General features: G+C 42.8%; 2 protein-coding genes across 4 annotated transcripts in view; one reads left to right on the top strand and one right to left on the bottom strand.

The window, feature by feature from the left end:
* The window catches only part of erp44 (endoplasmic reticulum protein 44), a 143,242-nt gene extending 133,580 nt beyond the window's left edge, over positions 1 to 9,662 (bottom strand). The window contains exon 1 of the mRNA XM_068010434.1: positions 9,485 to 9,662. Within this exon, the coding sequence (XP_067866535.1) occupies positions 9,485 to 9,544 (60 nt within the window). The 5' untranslated portion in view covers positions 9,545 to 9,662. The remainder of the gene's footprint in view (positions 1 to 9,484) is intronic.
* Positions 9,663 to 9,816: 154 nt separating this feature from the next.
* Positions 9,817 to 19,577, top strand: part of invs (inversin) — a 500,621-nt gene continuing 490,860 nt past the window's right edge. For all 3 annotated transcript variants that reach the window (XR_010968749.1, XM_068010370.1, XM_068010383.1), the window contains exon 1: positions 9,817 to 10,039. The gene's annotated coding sequence lies outside the window, so the exon portion shown is untranslated. The remainder of the gene's footprint in view (positions 10,040 to 19,577) is intronic.

Genomic DNA, 19,577 nt, shown 5'->3' with positions numbered 1-19,577 from the left:
TAAGTGCGCAAATATGCGTTGAAGTAAAGACCTGATACCCGACCCGCACCAGACGACATGCGTCGGGTTCGAGTCGGGTCGCTCTTCTGGGTCCAGCTTTCGAGCTTGGGTTGGACACGCAAAGGCAGTCTTGCATTTTGCGCTGCTGGAGTGGAGAGTGTAAAAGTTAAAAAACTTACCTGAACTGGAGTCCAGGACTTCAGGAGGGAAACTCTGATTCTGCACTGTGAGCGTCTCAGGACATCATGACGCTCATGCTGCAGCTTCCTTAATCCAAAAGTGGTACAGTGAGTGAGTGCACTACGGAATCAAGGCAGGTAACCATTCCGGTGGTCGGGTCGGGCGGGAGAAAAAGTGGAGGGACTCGGGCCCGGGTCGGATGTGGTTCTGTCAGGTTCGGGTCGGGTTTTTATTTCAGGATTAGTTTAAGACAATATGTGTCCAAGTCAGGGTGGTATGTGACTTGGAGAGAAATTGATGGTCTTCCCATTCACCTGTAATCCCCTTGTTGTTCTTGGTGGTGGAGGTCATGGGTTTGGCAGATGTTGCTGAATAAGTCTTGGTAGGTTGCTGCAGTGCATCCTGCAGATAGTACACATTGCAGCCATGGTATGCCAATGGTACAGGTATAAGCTAGTGATTGGGATATCGATCAAGTGGACTGCCTCGTCCTGAATAGTATTGAGCTTACGGTGTTGTTGGAGCTGCACCCATCCAGGCAGGTGGACAGTATTCCATCACACTCCTAATTTCTGCCATTTAGGTGGTAGGGCAGCTTTGGGGAATCAAGTGAGCCACTTACCACTGAATACCCAAACTCTGACCTGCTGTGGTGTGGTTAGTCCAGTTCAAGTTAGAAACAGGAGTCAGGCATACAGTCCCTTTGAGCCTGTTCTGCCATTCAGTTAGACCATGGCTGATATGTATTTTAACTCCATTTACCTGCCTTGGTTCCACAATCCTTAACAAACTTGCCTAACAAAAATCGATCAATCTCAGTTTTAAAATTTTCAATTGACCTAGCCTCATCAATTTTTTGGGGAAAGAAAGTTCCAAATTCCCACTACCCTTTGTGTAAAGAAGTGCTTCCTGACATCACCTCTGAATGGTCTGGCTCTACTTTTAAGCTCACGTCTACAACTTCTGGACTCCGCCACTAGAGGAATAATTTCTATCTATTCCATCAATTCCTTTAATCATCTTAAACACTTCAATTAGATCACCCCTTAATCTTCAATACACAAAGGACAACAGTTTGTGGTCAACGGCAACCCCCAGGATGTTGATGGTGAGTGACTTGCCACTGGTAATGCCACTGAACATCAAGGGAAGGTGGTTATGCTCTCTCTTGTTGAAGATGGTCATTGCCTGACACTTACGTGGCATGAATATTACTTGCCACTTACCAGCCTAAACCTGGATTTTGTCCAGGTCCAGGCGTGGAATGGTTCATTATTGGAGGAATTGTCAATGAAGCGGAATATGTTGAAACCATTAGCTAACAGCCCCACTTCTGACCTTATTATGGAGGGATCATTATAGATGAATTAGCTGAAGATAGTTAGATCTAGGATGCTAACTTCAGTTGTTGGCAAAGTCTTAAAATCCATAATTTGAGATATTATCTAAAAATGCATTCCTAATCAATAACAGCCAGCAATGCTATTTTTATCAGCATGATTATTTTAGTCTTAAAGATGATATCCAAGCAGCATTATTAGCAGACATACTTCCAAAATGATTCAACATCTAATCAGTACTCATCATAAACAAACTTCAAGATGAGTGTTAAAATACCACTCCCTACACTGTTTTCAAAAGAAATCAAGAGAGAGAAGAAGTCATTTATTAATTTTGGCAAAGACCTTCAAGTGCTACTTATTCAAGCTAACATCCTTCAATGCAGGATGTTCATAGCATGCACCTTTCAGTTGGCAAGAAACCAACTCAGTAGATGTTCAAACATGGATTAAAAAGTTCCAAAGTCTTTAACTTCAATATTGAATACAATAGTATAGTTTATAATTAAGCTTATTTCAAGAATATTGGAGAATGCATACACGCCAGCCATCTAGCCCATTACCTCTGTACTTCATAAAAGTTATTGACTTTTGTCCCCTTTAAAATTCTCTTTTGCAAATATTTACCCACTTAACATTTTAAACGTCATTTTGAATTCTGTGTCCCCTGTAAAGCATCCCCTGTCCTAACAATCCTCTGCATAAAAATGTCTCCATAGCTCTCCTTCCATTCTTTGATCTTAAATTTATGCCCTCTGGTTAGCAATCCAAACAGTGAAAACAGTTCCCCCCACCCCACCACCATTTTGCCTCATCAAAACCCCCACCTGATCCCCTCAAATTTCTGTTTAACAAGAAGAGCCCCAGGTTATTTAATCTCTCTTCATAGCTCAATTCTCTCATCCTTGGTATCATAGGTAACCTTTTATTTGTCTTCCCAAAACTTATCACTTTTTTCACATTTAATATCTGACATTTGTCTACCCAACCTACAAAACTATCTACATCCTCAAATTGCCTACAGTCCTCTTCCGGGTCAACCATGTGGTTTTGGTCGTCTGTAAATTGTCATGTTGTTCCCTTATATATGAATCCAAATCTTACCTAAAACACATAAAAAAATGAGGGGCATGGCAGTGGAGAGAAAGTGGGAAGGTATTGGTATCAATACCGCTTCCAACAATTGTTTGGCCAAATGAAATCTATCAACTATCGCCTTCTATTATCTGTCCTTTAGCCAGTTTACAACTTATTCTGCCACATTCCCTTTAATGCCTTGTGCCTGACTCAATAGTGCTCACTAGACCACACCTTAGCAGGCACCTGTGAAAATCCACAAACACAGCATCCACTGAATTTCCTTCATCATATCATCCATTATTTTCCAAAGACCCCTATTAAATTTGACAGACACCTTGTCCCTTTTACAAACTCATGTTGCCTGTTCTTTGATGGCTCGTGGTAACTATGTATTTCCAAGTTTATAATAAAAATTCAAAATACACAGTAATACTGTAAAAGATGCATTTTGAAAAACAAATCAAAGTCTTTCAGTACACAAAATGGATCTAATACAAAACTATATTCACAGCCAGCTTCTCCTGCAAAAGAAAGATTTGACTAAGACTGCATTTTTGTTATCTTGAATTTAATGCTAATCACGTCAACCTTGGCGCTCTCTCATTCAAGTCAGAAGGCTCTGGGGTCATACCCCATTCCAGAGACTCAATCACAAAATCTTGGCTGACACTCCAATGTATTAATGAGGGAGTGCTTGTTGGAGGTGCTGTCTTTTAGATAAGAAGTTATACTGAGGCCCCATCTGCCCTCTCAGTTGGAAGTAAAAGGTCCTACGGCATGCACTATTTGAAGAGCAGGGAAACTCTCCTGTGTCCTTGCTAACACGTATCCCTGTACCAGCAGCACAAACACATTAGCTGGTCTTTTTTCTATCTCAATAGTGTTTGTGGGCTCTTGCTGTCCATAAATAAGCTGCTGTGTTTCTCTACATTACAACAGCTAATATACTTGGTATTTCATTGGCTAAAAAGTGCTTTTGAATGCTTTTAGTGTCATGAAAGGTATTTTCTTTCTGAAAAAGGAAAAGACTTGCATTTTTATCGCAATTTTCATGCCTCGGAACATCCCAAAGTGCTTTACAGCCAATTAAGTACTTGTGAACTGTCATTACTTTTGTAATGTAGGAAATGCGGTGGCCAAGGCCTATTTGTGCAAGCTTAGGAATCAATAATCCAGTCCTTCTCTCCAAAAAAAAACATTTGAGCTCTGCCCTGTGCACAAAAGGAAAAAAATGAGTCCCCGAGATAAGTTTAAATAATTTGTACACAAACGTACCCCCACATTTTGCAAAGGTTTAAATTAGACTGGGTATCGTAGGATTTAATTAAAAATTTACCAAAATAAAAATACCGCGATTATACATCTCCCTACACCCAATACGGAGGGTACAATTGCTGTAACGTGACTTATTTCAAGGGCTATATTTTCTTTCGTTCAAAGATTATCAATTTGTATTTATATAGGACCTTTAACAGGGCAAACCATACCCCAAGATGCTTCATAGAGGCATAATGAGACAAAAATGAATATTGTACCAGAGCAGATACCAAGTCATAGTGATGACCAAAAGCTTAGTTATAAAAGGTGGGTTTTAAAAGAGTAGGCATGGGGGAAAAGATGGAGAGTTTTAGGAAGGGAAACTCAAATTATGGGGTTTTGACAGCTGAAGACAAGTCTACCAATGATGGGTGAAGGCTGGAAGCAGAGGAACGGAGAGTTCTGGAGGATTGTAGGGCTGGCAGAAGATAGTAAAGTTAAAGAGGGGTTAGGCCACGTAGAGGTTTAAACATGTGGATGAGAAATTTAAATTGGATATGTTGGGAGGACAGGGAAGCAAAGTAGCACGGGCAGGGATAAAGGGCGAATGGGACGTGACACCGGACAGAATACTGGCAGCATAGTTTGGACAAGCTGAAGTTTATGGAAGGTGGAGAATGGAAGGCTGTGAAGGAGAGCATTGGCATAGTCACCTGGAGGGCTCCCCCCCCCAAAACAAAAAATATCAAATAATAAGTACCCAATGACTGGTCCTATAAAATTTAGTTTGTAGTTACATGAGTTAGAAGGAAAACAAACTTGCAACTGATTGAGAGTCAAATTCTTGCCCATTTGTGTAGCTAGGCTTTTCTTTTTAAAACAAGTACAGCAGCACTTCCATTACTCCAACTGGTTTGTTGTGATGGAGCATAATCACAGATAAAGGACCAACTATAATACATGTACACTGACCCTCCCCAGTCTAGTCATAGTCTGCTGCCTCCAATGAAAATCATGTCAACTTCAACTATTCATTTCAACAAATAGATACTCAGAAGATGTTGACCAGGGAAGGTGGTGAAAAGATTACTGAGTATGACTGATATCTCATTAAATTGCCTTGCTGAGCACTGAAAAACTTCACTTTCCAAAAGCAAGTTTGAATGGTAGTCCTCGAATTTCTGACCCCCATGGAAGAGTGAGAGAGTATAATTTGTAATCAGTTTTACACTTGTTACCCAGCAATATTGTAAGTTTTACATGGCCTGAAATGATCTCCAACGAGTGACTATTTTACCAAAGACACCATTGGAACACGAGTACGCCGCTCAGCCCCACCTGTCTTGGCTCCATATCCTTTATCTAGCAAAAGTCTATCAATCATTATTTCTAGAGTATCCGCATGGCTATCTGTGAAACATTAATGTAGTTAGGTAGTGGTAGTCACTCATAAGCAACTTAGTCCCATTCACTTGAGAGAAAACATGTCAAAATAACCAAGTAGGATTCAGATATCTCCTGTACAGAGCGGAATGTTTGCTTATTGTTCAGATTTAATCTGGGTTTAAAGACTTCCATTGGGAAATCAGATTCAGAGCAATTTTGTTCAGATAATCATAAGAGTGTGCATGATTTGCTGTTACATAAATATTCAAGATGTCTTTTTACTATTTCTAACGTGAAATATTTCAGCCCAAAAAGAACATGGTCAAGGAATCTTAAATTGGCACGATTCATGGTGGACATGTTAATTTAGTAATAAATTCTCAGTGTTTGAAGACTTCAGTAATAGCCACACTATACAATGCCTTTAAAATCAGAATCTCAGAACTTTGCAGCATAGAAGGAAACAATGCAGCCCATTGTGACATCTCTCTGAAAGAATAATCTACTTAGAACCTTTTCCCTGCTGTTCATCTTTTAAAAGCTATTACAGATTCTATAATTTTCATGTACTTTGTGTAAAATTTCTCCTAAACACTTGTGTTCAATGGATGATTTAAAATTTATTCCTTCTTGTAACTGATGAACTAATGAACAGAAGTAGTTTTTTTATCCATCGGTTTCATAAAAAAACTCTCAATCCTCAACACCTCTCTCTCAGATATCTGCATAACCATTTGCTTAATGAAAACACAGCCCAGTTCTCTAATCTTTGACCTTATCCCTCAGGTCCTGGGCATTACTGATATCCTCTTCTTCATGCTGCCCCTTGGTGACAACATCCAAAAACATGGGATCATCTTCCAAATGTATACCAACAGCTGGTTCCACTGCTCCATCATTCTTGATGTCTCCACTATTCACATTGTCAGACTGTTTGTCCGACATCCAGTATTGAATGAGCTGCAATTATTTTTTAAATTCATTCATGGGATGTGGGTGTTGCTGGCAAGACCAACATTTATTGCCAATTCACCTAAATTACCCTTGAGAATGTGGCGGTAGCTTGCCTTCTTGAACTGCTGCAGTCTGTGTGTTGAAGATGTTCTCACACTGTCATTATGTATAGAGTTCCAAGTTTTTGACCCAGCAACGATGAAAGGAATGGTGATCTAAGTCTAAGTTAGCATGGCAAGCAACTTGGAGGTGAACTTAAGGTAAATGATGTTCCCGTTCACCTGTTGCTTTTCTCCTGCTAGCAGGTGGAGGTTGTGGTTTTGGGAGAGTATTCTTTACACTCTTGACTTGTATCTTGTAGGTGGTGTAGAGGTTTGAGAGTCAGGAGGTGCAGAATATCTAGTCGCGGATGTACTCCAGTAGCCACAGCATTTATGTACCTGGGCCAGATGACTTTCTGGTCAATGGTGACCTTCAGAATGTTGATGGTGGGGACCATAGCAATGCTAGTGTCATTGAGTGTCAAAGGGAGATAATTAGGTTCTCGCTTGCCACAGATGGTCATCGTCTGGCTCAAGAAATTGCGAATAAAGCTGAAAAATGTGCAGTGATGGAGGAAAGGGCTTTGATTAAGCAACTGCTGGTAGCTCGACCTCAGATACTGCCCTGAGGAATTCCTGAAGCGATGTTCTGGGTTTGAGATGATTGCTTCCAACAACCATTTTTCTTTGTGCGAGGTATAACTCCAGCCAGTAGAGAGTTTACCCCCCCTGTTCCCAATGATGTCAGATTTTCTAGGGCTCCTTGGTGCTCAGTCAAATGCTGCCTTGATGTCAAGGGCAGTCATTCCAACTTCACCTCTGGAATTAAGCTTGTGTCCATGTTTGGACCTGGACTGCAATAATGTCTGCAGCCAAGTGGTTCTGGCAGAACCCAAATTGAACATCGGTGAAAGTAGACTATTAGTGAGCAAGTATGGCCTGACAGCACTGTAGAAAACACTTTGCACCACTTTGACAATAAATGGGAGATGGAGTGGAAATTGGCCAGGTTCATAATATAGAATCGTAGGAGTTTACTGCACAGAAAGAGGCCACCCAGCCTAATCCCACCTTCCAGCATTTGGTCTCCAGCCCTGCAGGTTACAGCAGAGGGTTTCTGCCTCTACTACTATTTCAGGGACTGAGTTTCAGACCCCCACCACCCTCTGGGTAAGAAAATGTTTTCCTCATCTCCCCTCTAATCTTTCTACCAATCACTTTAAATCTATGCCTCCTAGTCACTAACCTCTCTGCTAAGGCAAACAGGCCCTTCACATGCACTCTATCCAGGCCCCTCAATTTTTTACATCTCTCTCAAATCTCCCCTCAGCCTTTTCTGTTCCAGCCTATCCAATCTTTCCTCATAGCTGCATTTTTCCAGTCCTGGCAACATCCTCGTACATCTCCTCTGTACCCTCTCTCGTGCAATTACATCCTTTCTATAATGAGGTGACCAGAACTGCACACAGTATTCAAGTTGTGGCCTAACCAATGATTTATACTGTTCTAGTATAACCTCCCTGCTCTTGTATTCCACACCTCGGCCAATAAAGGAAAGGATTCCATATGCCTTCTTAACCACCTTGTCATCCTGTCCTGCTACCTTCAGGGATCTGTGGACATTCATTCTAAGGTTCCTCACTTCCTCTACACTTTTCAGTATTCTCCGAGTAATTGTGTTTGACCTCCCCAAATGCATCAACCTCACACTTCTGACTTGTCCTGAATTTTGTGGACAGGAAACACCTGGACAATTTTGTACATTGTCTGACAGATGTCAGTATTATAGCTGTACTGAAAAAGCTTAACTAGATTCTGGAACACAGATCTTCAGCACTACAACCATGATGTATTGGTGCTAACAGCTTTTGCTCCATCTAGTTTCCTCAAATTAAATGTTTGGAAGACTGAAGCCGTCATCTTTGTCCCACCAGAAACTCTGTACCCTTGCCCCACTGATTCCATCCACCTTTTTGCCCACTGGCTCAGGTTGAACCAGATTGTTTGCAACCTCGCCATCCTATTCAATCTATAATTGACCTTCTGACTGCATAGTCTCTCCATCACAAAGGCAGTCTACATTGATAACATTGCCCATCTCCATCCCTGTCTCAGACCACACACCACTGAAATGCTCACCCACACCTCTGTCACTTCCACGCTCAACTATTCTAATGCTTCTCCACCCTCCAAAAACTTCAGATCATAAATTCTGCTGCTCACATCCTATCCCGCACTAAGTCCTGCTCACCAATCACACCACCCCTGTTAACCTACATTAGCTCCTTGTCATTCAATGCCTCAGATTTAAAATACTCATCCTGGTGTTTAAATCCATTCATAGTCTTGGCTCTTATCTCGGTAACCTCCCCCAACCCTGCCAGAAACCTCTGTTCCTCCAACTCTGGCCTCTCGTACAAACTCCTCCCTATTCTTTTGATCCACCATCGCCTCAACCCCCACCCTCTGGAATTCACTTCCTAATGTTTTCCAACTTTCCATCTCCTTCTTCTCCTTCAAAGTCCTCCTTAAAACCCACCTCTTTCACCAAACTTTGAGTCATCTCTCATATCTCCTTCCTTAGTTCGGTATCCATTATCTTTGATTATTTTTCTGTGGAGCCCCGCGGGACACTTTACGTTATACAAATTCACACGTGTTGTTCAGCAGGACTGAAAAGATCATATATTTCCAATATTTAAAAAAAAAAATCACAAAAGGTTTTATGTTCCACGGGTCAACGTTGAGTGTTGTTTGGATGGAGAAGAGAGCAGCCATGCACACAGCAAACACTCTCCATTTCCGGGTGCCTAGACAAAACTCTGAGCCTATGAAAGGCGGACACACACATACACCCCGAGCGGTTCCGGTAGATCAACCCGGCAAATGGATGAAATTATTTCAAGAACCAGTCGTTATTGGCGGCAGGTTTTATTTACCGATACTACGAAACGACCGTTGTCTTTATCCCATTTACGTCCCACCCAAAATCGAGGCACCCCTTGGATTCCCGGAGTCTCTGGTGAACGGTAACGGCTTGGACCGCACTCAGGGCCGGGCGGCCCCGGGGCGGAGTGTACCGGCAGATAACAACTCCAGGGACAGAGACACATCCAGGGCCTCCACACTCAACCTCACCCCTGCTGTGGCCCTGCCCTCCCGTCCCTCTCGGACCGGCATTAGGCCGAGGCCCCACTCCGAGCACTGAGACTGAACCGGGAGTTACCAAAGGAATGACGGACTCACCAGCAGGAGGAGGATGTGTCTGACGGAGTGAGAGTGCAGCAGAGGCGCTGTAGATTTCATGATATTGGTGTAAGTGAGGTAGCCGCGCTCCACACTGCGTCGCCTCTCTGAGTATCTCTCCTCTCCGCTCCGCTTCCACCGCAGGACACCCCCGGAACCAGAACCCCGCTCCCTGGCGGAGGGCGGGGGAGGAGAATCATTGCACAAACACTTCCGGCGCTATCACACCGCATGCCGGGAACTATAGTTCCAGCGCGGCTGTGTATCAGTTGTTTGAGAGGGGTGGTTGCGCAGGGAGACTACAATTACCAGAATGCAGTGCGCGACAGGCGGCTGGGGGAGTTTTCAGAATTATTTAACTTGTTGGTAAATAAAATAATGCCTTAACATCTGAAGTCCGGCTGTCGGAGGGGAAACCAGCGACTTGATTCTTTTATTTCGGACGCTGATTATGGACGTTGTCTGTGCTGTTACACGTGTGGAAGGATAAAATGAAAAGAACTGAAAGTTGAAAATTTGTCTTCAGGTTGTTCTTGGGCCTTTCGGCAGCAGTAGGTAAACAACGTCGCCCCATTCAAACTGTGAACTAATGCTGACTAATTACACCTTTTTTGTTTCATTCGAAAGTGAAAAGAACTTGCAATACCGATTGATGTGGTTCGCACTGAAATGAAGGTCTTCAATGCTTTTGATTTTTAAATGGGCAATCAGAAAAGTTGGTAGATCATTTTCATTTAGAGGAGAGCATGGTTATTTGTATGCAGATATAATGGTACTCATTATATAATGATGTGGGTTAGCATGTCAAGTATATTTGCATCCAGTATGGGAATAGAGAGTTGAAGAGAATTATGACAAATACAAAACAAAATAGAACTTGGTGAACATTGCTTGCTTGGTTTTGGATGTCTAAACTTGCCGTGTACATTGAAATGTCATTTTAGCTCAGTAGTAGTAATATTGCTTCTGAATCAGAAAGTTGTAGTTTTAGCCCCACTTTAGGAATTGAGTATAAAATCTAGGTTGATATCTAGTGCAGTACTAGGGTAGTGCTGCATTGTTGGAGGTACCATTTTTCAGATGGGGTATTAACCCAAGGTTCTTTCGACCTGTTCAGGTGTAAGTTAAATATCCCATTGCACTATTTGAAGAAAAGCAGTATTTTGGCCAATATTTCCCTCCCCCCCCCCCCCCGCCTCGCCTCGCCACCAAAAACAGAGTAATTAGTCTCCATCTGATTGCTATTTTTGAAAGTTGCTTTGTCCAATTTATCTGCTGTATTTTCTGACACACCAATCGTGACCGCACTTCAAAAATAATTGGCTTGATATGATGTGGTTTTGGACAAACTATTTGGAACAGTTTTCTGGAGTAATAACTTTTAAAGACTGCCAAGGAAGCAGGCAACATTAAATTATTAGATTTAGTGACAATTTAGTAGAGTAATGACAATAAGAAAACATCTTTCAAGAAACATAACAACAGGAAGAGCTTCTACAAGTATATAAAAAGGAATAGAGTAGCTAAAGTAAACATTGGTCCTTTAGAGACTGGGGAATTAATAATGCGGGTGGGGGGGGGAGGGGAGAGAGAAGGAAATGGCTGAGACTTTGAACGAGTATTTTATATCTGTTTTCATGGAAGAAGACAAAAAATTCCCAAGAATAGCAGAAAATCAAGAGGCATAAGAGAGGGAGGAACTTAAAACAATCACTATCACTAGAGGAATAAGTGCTAGGAAAACTAATGGTACTAAAGGTTAAGTCTCTTGGACCTGATGGCCTATATCCTAGGGTCTTAAAAGAAGTGGCTGCTGAGATAGTGGATGCATTGGCTGTAATCTTCCAAAATTCCCTAGATTCTGGAAAGGTCGCATCGAATTGGAAAACAGCAAATGTAATACCTCTATTCAAGAAAGGAGGGAGACAGAAAGCAGCAATGCTGGAATTCATTATGAAGGAAGTAGTAGCAGGACTTTTAGAAAATCATAATACAATCAAGCAGTCAATATGATTTTGTGAAGGGAAAATTGTGTTTGAAAAATTTATTAGAGTTCTTTTGAGGATGTAACAAGCAGGGTGGATAAAGGGAAACCAGTAGATATAGTCTATTTAGATTTCCAAAAGGCATTTGATAAGTTGCCACATAAAGGGTTACTACACAAGATAAGAGCTTATGGTGTTGGGGGTAATATATTAGCATGGATAGAGGATTAGCTAACAACAGGGAACAGAGCGTCGGGATAAATGTCATTTTCAGCTTGGCAAACTGTAACTAGTGGGGTGCCACAGGGATCAGTGCTGGTGCCTCAACTATTTGCAATCTGTATTAATGACCTGGATGAAGGAACTAACTGTATTGTAGCCAAATTTGCTGATGATACAAAGATAGATAGGTAAGCAAGTTGTGAGGAGGATACAGAGTCTGCAAAGGGATTTAGACAGATTAAGTGAGTGGCAAAAATTTGGCAGATGCAGTATGATGTGGGAAAATGTGAGGTTGTCCACTTTGGCAGGAAGAATAGAAAAGCAGACTATGATTTACATGGAGAGAGACTACAGAATGCTACAATACAGAGAGGTCTGGGTATCTTTGTACATGAATCATAAAAAGTTACCATGCAGAAACAACAAGTAATTTGGAAGGCCAATGGAATGTTGGCTTTTATTTGAAAGGGGGATGGAGTATAAAAGTAGGGAAGTCTTGCTACAACAGTACAGGGTATTGATGAGACCACAGCTAGGGTACTACATACAGTTTATTTAAGGAGGGATATACTTCCACTGGAGTCACTTCAGAGAAGGTTCACCAGGCTGATTCCTGGGATGAGGGGTTGTTTTATGAGGAATGGTTCAGCAGGTTGGGCCTATACTCATTGGAGTATAGAAGAATGAGAGGTGATCTTATTGAAACATATAAGATTCTGAGGGGGCTTGACAGGATAGACGCTGAGAGGATGTTTCCCCTCGTGGGGGAATCTAGAACTAGGAGGCACAGTTTCAAAACAAGGGGTCTCCTATTTATGACAGAAATGAGGAGGAATTTCTTCTCTCAGAGGGTCATTAATCTTTGGAATTCTCTACCCCAGAAAGCAGTAGAGGCTGCATTATTGAATATATTCAAGGCTGACCTAGACAGATTTTTGATCTATGAGTGAGTCAAGGCGTAAAGGGGTCAGGCAGGAAAGTGGAATTAAGACCACAATCAGATCAGTCATGATCTTATTGAATGGCGGAGTAGGCTCGCAGGGCCAAATTGCCTACTCCTGCACCTATTTCTTATGTTCTTATGTACTTAGAATTCAATTTGATACTGAGTTTGAGAAAGTTCTGATGTTCCTAAGGCAAACTTCAAATGGATGATATATAAATTGATTGCTGAACTGTTAATGGGTAAACCTATAGACAGGCAGTGGGAAGTATTCAAAGAGGTATTCGGTGGATTACAAAATTAGTCCATACCCCTAAAAAGGCAAATGCTGCACTTATGCAGTTAAGCAAATGAGGTGAGATACAGAATCAAGCTAAAAGAAAAGGTTGTCACAAATGCAGGGAAAAGGGGAAACCCAGCAGAGTGGGAAAGCTATAAAGAGAAATAAAGGGTTATAATGAAAGCGATAGATGCAAAAATGGAATATGGAGAATTCAAGGGATAGCAAAGCTAAAATTATTAATGTATTAAGAGAAATGTGAGCCCATTAAAGACTGATGCAGGTGATACTATAAATAGGCAATGAGGAAATGGCAGACTTGTTAAATTAATACTTTTTCTGTTTTCCCGGTAGAGGAAGAGGACAAAGTACCAGCAGCACAATTAAATCTAAAATAGGTCAAGTGAAGAAATTTTAGAATAGAGATTTAAGATGTTTTTTTTAAAATGGCATTATAGAAAGTCATAGCACTTGAGAGACAAATCTCCTGTGCCTAGTGGTTTCTGTGCTAGGGCACTGAGAGAAATAGGTGAGGAAATTACATCTTCATTAGTCATAATTTTCCAAAGCACTCTAGATTCAGGAATATCACTTCTTTATTTGAGTAGGTAGGGAGGGAGAAACCAGAAAACCACAGACCTGTCAGTTTAACATCACTTGTTGGGAAGTTACTAAAATATAGCATCAGTGACAGTGTGCCTGAGCACTTTTTTTTACTTTCTCCATGGGATGTGGGCATTGCTGGCTAGGCCAACATTCATTGCTCATCCCTAATTGCCCTTGAGAAGGTGGTGGTGAGCCACCTTCTTGAACCACTGCAGTCCTTGTGGTGTAGGTACACCCACACTGCTGTTAGGAAGGGAGTTCCAGGATTTTGACGCAGTGATAGTGAAGGAACAGCGATCTAGTTCCAAGTCAGGCTGGTGTGTGGCTTGGAGGGGAACTTTCAACTGGTGGTTTTCCCATGCATCTGCTGCCCTTGTCCTTCTAGGTGCTAAAGGTTTGGAAGGTGCTGTTGAAGGAGCCTTGGTGAGTTGCTGCAGTGCATCTTGTAGATGGTACACACTGCTGCCACTGCACGTCGGTGGTGGAGGGAGTGAATGTTGAAAGTGGCGGATGGGGTACCAATCAAGTTTGGACATGTATGAGCTGATCATAGGATGGTTTTGTAAAGGGTAGGTCATGTCTGACCAGTTGAATTTAGCAAAAACTAAAGTGTATGGAACTGGCGATAACTTTGTTACATGGATTACTAATCTGGAGTAATGCATTGAGTTTTGGGCACCATACCTCAGGAAAACTACATCGGCCGTCGACTGCGATAAGGCACAGAATCACCAGCATGATGCTGGGGCTTAAAGGATTCAGTTATGAGGACAGGTTGCATAAACATAGCTTCGTATTCCCCTGAGTTTAGAATAGATCTAATCGAGGTGTTTAATATGATAAACTGATTCATTAGGGTAGATACTGAGAAACCCTGGAGCAATCCAAAACAAGGGAGCACAATCTTAAAATTACAGCTAGACCATTTAGGAATGAAATCTGTAAGCTTTTTTTTCCCCACACAACGGGTATTTGAAATCTGGAACTCTCTTTCCCCAAAAGTCTGTGGATATTACTCAACTGAAATTTTCAAGACTTGGAATTAACAGAATTTTGTTAGGTAAGCGTGTCGAGGAATATGGAACAACTGCAAGTAAATTGAGTTGCACAGATAAAGCAAGAGGTAGTTGAGAGACTGTGTGTCCTACTATTATTCCTTAGAACACAGTTGGTGACACCGAATGCTGCCACCACACCTAAACATTATACAAATTGCAGGTCAAGCCAGCCTCCACAAGGCCTTCAGGAATTTCTAGTCACAATATTCATGAATAATCAGCCATGCACAATTTACAAGATTTAGGATGTACACTCACTTCCGTTTGTTCAGTTAGTAAGGGTGGATCAGTTCCCAGAAGGGGAAAAGATCCTTCTCTGTTGTTTTACAGGAAAAAGAAAGGTTCCCTTGGCTAAACAGCAACAACTGAAAAAAAAAGCAATACTTAACTAGGCTTAATAAAAAGGAAGATTTGCATTTATACAGCGCCTTTCACGACCTAGGACATTCCAAAGTGCTTTACAGCCAATTATGTACTTTTTTTTTTGCAAGTACTTTCATGTAGAAACGCTGCAGCCAATTTGCACACAGCAAGAACCCACAAACAGCAATGTGATAATGATGAGATAATTTGCTGTCTCAGTGTTAGTAGAAGTAAAGGCCTGCTACACGACCCGAACCCAACGGGACCTGACGACATGTTTCGGTCGGGTCGGGCCCCTCTTACGGATCCGGCTTTCGAGCGCGGGTCGGGTCGGGCCGAGTCGGGCCGGACACACAGTAAGTGCTCTGCTGGTAAGTATTGAAATTAAAAAGTTTACCTGAGCTGTGTGTCTGGGATGAAACTGAGTCTGCGCAGTGAACAAGTGATGTCACTATGACGTCATCACTCATGCGCTGCAGCTTCCTGGAGGTTCCGAGTCCAAAGGTAAGTAAAGGGATGGTTGGGTTGGGCTCGCGTTGGGTCAGGTCGGGTCGCGCTTGGAGCAAAATCGGAGGGACTCAGGCCGGTTCAGGCTCTGCTCCGCTGTGGTTCGGTCGGGTTCTTTTTCCCGACCTGAGCAGGCCTTTAATTAAAGAGATAAATGTTGGCCAGGACACTGGGGCGAACTCCCTTGTTCTTCTTCTTCAAAATTGTGCCATGGGATCTTTTAGGTCCAACTGAGAGCAGGTGCATTAATTTAATGTCTCATCCAAAAGACTCCACCTTCAACAGTGCAACATGCCCTCAGTACTGCATTGGGAGTGTCAGCCTGGATTATGTGCACTAGTCTCTGGAGTGGGCTTGAACCCACAATAGTCTGATGCAGAGAGTGTTACCACTGAGCTATAGCTGACACCTAAAGATGGAAGAGAAATCTAAATTGGAGGCTTGGGGAACTGGGAGCCAGTGTAGGTCATTGGGGATAGAGGCGATGGGTGAGTGTGACTTGGTGTGCAGTAGGATATTGGGAGCAGAGTTTTGAAGTTTATTGAGTGTCCAAGATAAGAGGTTAGCAAGGGGAACATTGGCGTAGTTAAGTGTGGAGGTGTTGACAGCATGTATGAGAGTTTCAGTGGCAGATGGGCTGAGGAAGGGGCAGGGATATATGATCCTGAGTTGGAAGTAGGTGCTTTTTGTGATTGAGAAGATTTAGGGTTGTGGACTCAGTTTAGGATCAGACAGAATGCTAAGACTGTGAGCAGTATTGTTTGGTCTGAGTCAGTGGACAAGAAAGAAAGACGGACTTGCATTTATACAGTACTTTTCACAACCTCAATGACCCAGAGTGCTTTTCAGCCAGTCAAATAGTTTTGACCATGTTGTAATGGAGGAAACCCAGCAGCCAATTTGCATACAGCAAAGTCCCATGAACAGCAAAGTGATAATGGTCACAAAAACCTTTTTTAGTGATAGGGTTGTGTGGGGGCCCAGGATGATGGCTTTAATCATCCCAATGTTTAAACCAGGCCTCACCACTTCTGAGGTCTCGATCACTGGTAAGTGATAGGACTTCAGGCATTTTCAAGCACTTCCTTTTTCCCCTTGCTATTCATATTCCTTTGTCTGTTCCCAACCCATCTATCATTGCCCTCTGCCTCGGAAAGGAACTTTTACAACCTCACCTCTTTCTCCTCTAGCTTTCTACCTACCACAATGCTGCTGCTCTATCAACCTATTTTAATAGCTCCCTTAGCTCTGCTTTCCATGCTCTCGTCCCCACAAGAACTCTCATGGATGTTCAGTTCCAGCAATCTCCCTGGTGTAACATCCACCATTGTATCTCTTTTTGAGGTCAAGATGATGAATGCTTACATTTCCCAGTTAAAAATCCAGAAGACAAAAGTTGCTTAACAAGCTCCTATTCTAGCATCACTCCAGGAAGGCATTCTAAATAGCTGAAGGGTAAAATATTCATGCTGTGTCAATTTGCAACACAAGTGAGCTTTGTCAGATTTCCAATTGGTCCTCTTGGAGGACAAGACACACCCAACAGTTTGTCTGGAATGTGTAATTTGACCCTGTCATTGTCAGGCAGGCTGTAGGGTTCAGACAAAGCACAGTGCTAACAATGTTGCTTTCAGAGAACAGACAGTTCTCATACTTCCAGGTGAGGAGAATGTCCAGTGCTCCCACTCCCGAGTTCAGATAAGTAGGGGTATAAGGCCATGAGGGATTTGGACATGAGGATGAGAATTTTGAATCAATGTGTTGGACCATGAATCGATGTACAATAACAAGCACAGTGGGCGGCGCAGTGGTTAGCACCGCAGCCTCACAGCTCCAGCGACCCGGGTTCAGTTCTGGGTACTGCCTGTGCGGAGTTTGCAAGTTCTCCCTGTGTCTGCATGGGTTTCCGCCGGGTGCTCCGGTTTCCTCCCACAGCCAAAGACTTGCAGGTTGATAGGTAAATTGGCCTAAACTGGTGGTCTGAGGTGCATTTGTTTTAATGCAAGAAGTGTAGTAGGTAAGGCAGATGAATTTAGGGCTTGGATTAGTACCTGGGAGTATGATGTTATTGCTATTACTGAGACTTGGTTAAGGGAAGGGCATGATTGGCAGGATATCCCAGGATATCGATGCTTCAGGCAGGATAGAGAGGGAGGTAAAAGGGGTGGAGGAGTTGCATTACTGGTCAAAGAGGATATCACAGCTGTGCTGAAGGAAGGCACGATGGAGGACTCGAGCTGTGAGGCAATATGGGCAGAACTCAGAAATAGGAAGGGTGCGGTAACAATGTTGAGGCTGTACTACAGGCCTCCCAACAGTGAGCGTGAGATAGAGGTACAAATATGTAAACAGATTATGGAAAGATGTAGGAGCAACAGGGTGGTGGTGATAGGAGATTTTAATTTCCCCAACATTGACTGGGATTCACTTCGTGTTAGAGGTCTAGATAGAGCAGAATTTGTAAGGAGCATCCAGGAGGGTTTTCTAGAGCAGTATGTAAATAGTCCAACTCGGGAAGGGGCCATACTGGACCTGGTGTTGGGGAATGAGCCCGGCCAGGTGGTTGAAGTTTCAGTAGGGGACTACTTTGGGAATAGTGATCACAATTCCGTAAGTTTTAGAATACTCATGGACAAAGACGAGAGTGGTCCTAAAGGAAGAGTGCTAAATTGGGGGAAGGCCAACTATACCAAAATTCGGCAGGAGCTGGGGAATGTAAATTGGGAGCAGCTGTTTGAAGGTTTGATATGTGGGAGGCTTTTAAAGAGAGGTTGATTAGCGTGCAGGAGAGACATGTTCCTGTGAAAATCATATATAAGGAGCAAGAGGGTAACTAGAGAAAGGATTGGCCCACTCAAGGACAAAGGAGGAAATTTATGCGTGGAGTCAGAGAAAATGGGTGAGATTCTAAACGAGTACTTTGCATCGGTATTCACCGAGGAGAGGGACATGACGGATGTTGAGGTTAGGGACAGATGTTTGATTACTCGAGGTCAAGTCGGCATAAGGAGGAAGGAAGTGTTGGGTATTCTAAAAGGCATTAAGGTGGACAAGTCCCCAGGTCCGGATGGGATCTATCCCAGGTTACTGAGGGAAGCGAGAGAGGAAATAGCTGGGGCCTTAACAGATATCTTTGCAGCATCCTTAAACACGGGTGAGGTCCCGGAGGACTGGAGAATTGCTAATGTTGTCCCCTTGTTTAAGAAGGGTAGCAGGGATAATCCAGGTAATTATAGACCGGTGAGCCTGACGTCAGTGGTAGGGAAGCTGCTGGAGAAGATACTGAGGGATAGGATCTATTCCCATTTGGAAGAAAATGGGCTTATCAGTGATAGGCAACATGGTTTTGTGCAGGGAAGGTCATGTCTTACCAACTTAATAGAATTCTTTGAGGAAGTGACAAAGTTGATTGATGAGGGAAGGGCTGTAGATGTCGTATACGTGGACTTCAGTAAGGCGTTTGATAAGGTTCCCCATGGTAGGCTGATGGAGAAAGTGAAGTCGCATGGGATCCAGGGTGTACTAGCTAGATGGATAAAGAACTGGCTGGGCAACAGGAGACAGAGAGTAGCCGTGGAAGGGAGTTTCTCAAAATGGAGACGTGTGACCAGTGGTGTTCCACAGGGATCCGTGCTGGGACCACTGTTGTTTGTGATATACATAAATGATTTGGAGGAAAGCATAGGTGGTCTGATTAGCAAGTTTGCAGACGACACTAAGATTGGTGGAGTAGCAGATAGTGAAGGGGACTGTCAGAGAATACAGCAGAATATAGATAGATTGGAGAGTTGGGCAGAGAAATGGCAGATGGAGTTCAATCAGGGCAAATGCGAGGTGATGCATTTTGGAAGATCCAATTCAAGAGTGAACTATACAGTAAATGGAAAGGTCCTGGGGAAAATTGATGTCCAGAGAGATTTGGGTGTTCAGGTCCATTGTTCCCTGAAGGTGGCAACGCAGGTCAATAGAGTGGTCAAGAAGGCATACGGCATGCTTTCCTTCATCGGACGGGGTATTGAGTACAAGAGTTAGCAGGTCATGTTACAGTTGTATAGGACTTTGGTTCGGCCACATTTGGAATACTGCATGCAGTTCTGGTCGCCACATTACCAAAAGGATGTGGATGCTT

Source organism: Heterodontus francisci, chromosome 2, assembly GCF_036365525.1.
Source record: "Heterodontus francisci isolate sHetFra1 chromosome 2, sHetFra1.hap1, whole genome shotgun sequence".
In the NCBI taxonomy this organism is placed as follows: Eukaryota; Metazoa; Chordata; class Chondrichthyes; order Heterodontiformes; family Heterodontidae; genus Heterodontus; species Heterodontus francisci.
Note: the sequence above shows the minus strand (reverse complement) of the source record. Positions and strands in the feature narration are given on the sequence as shown.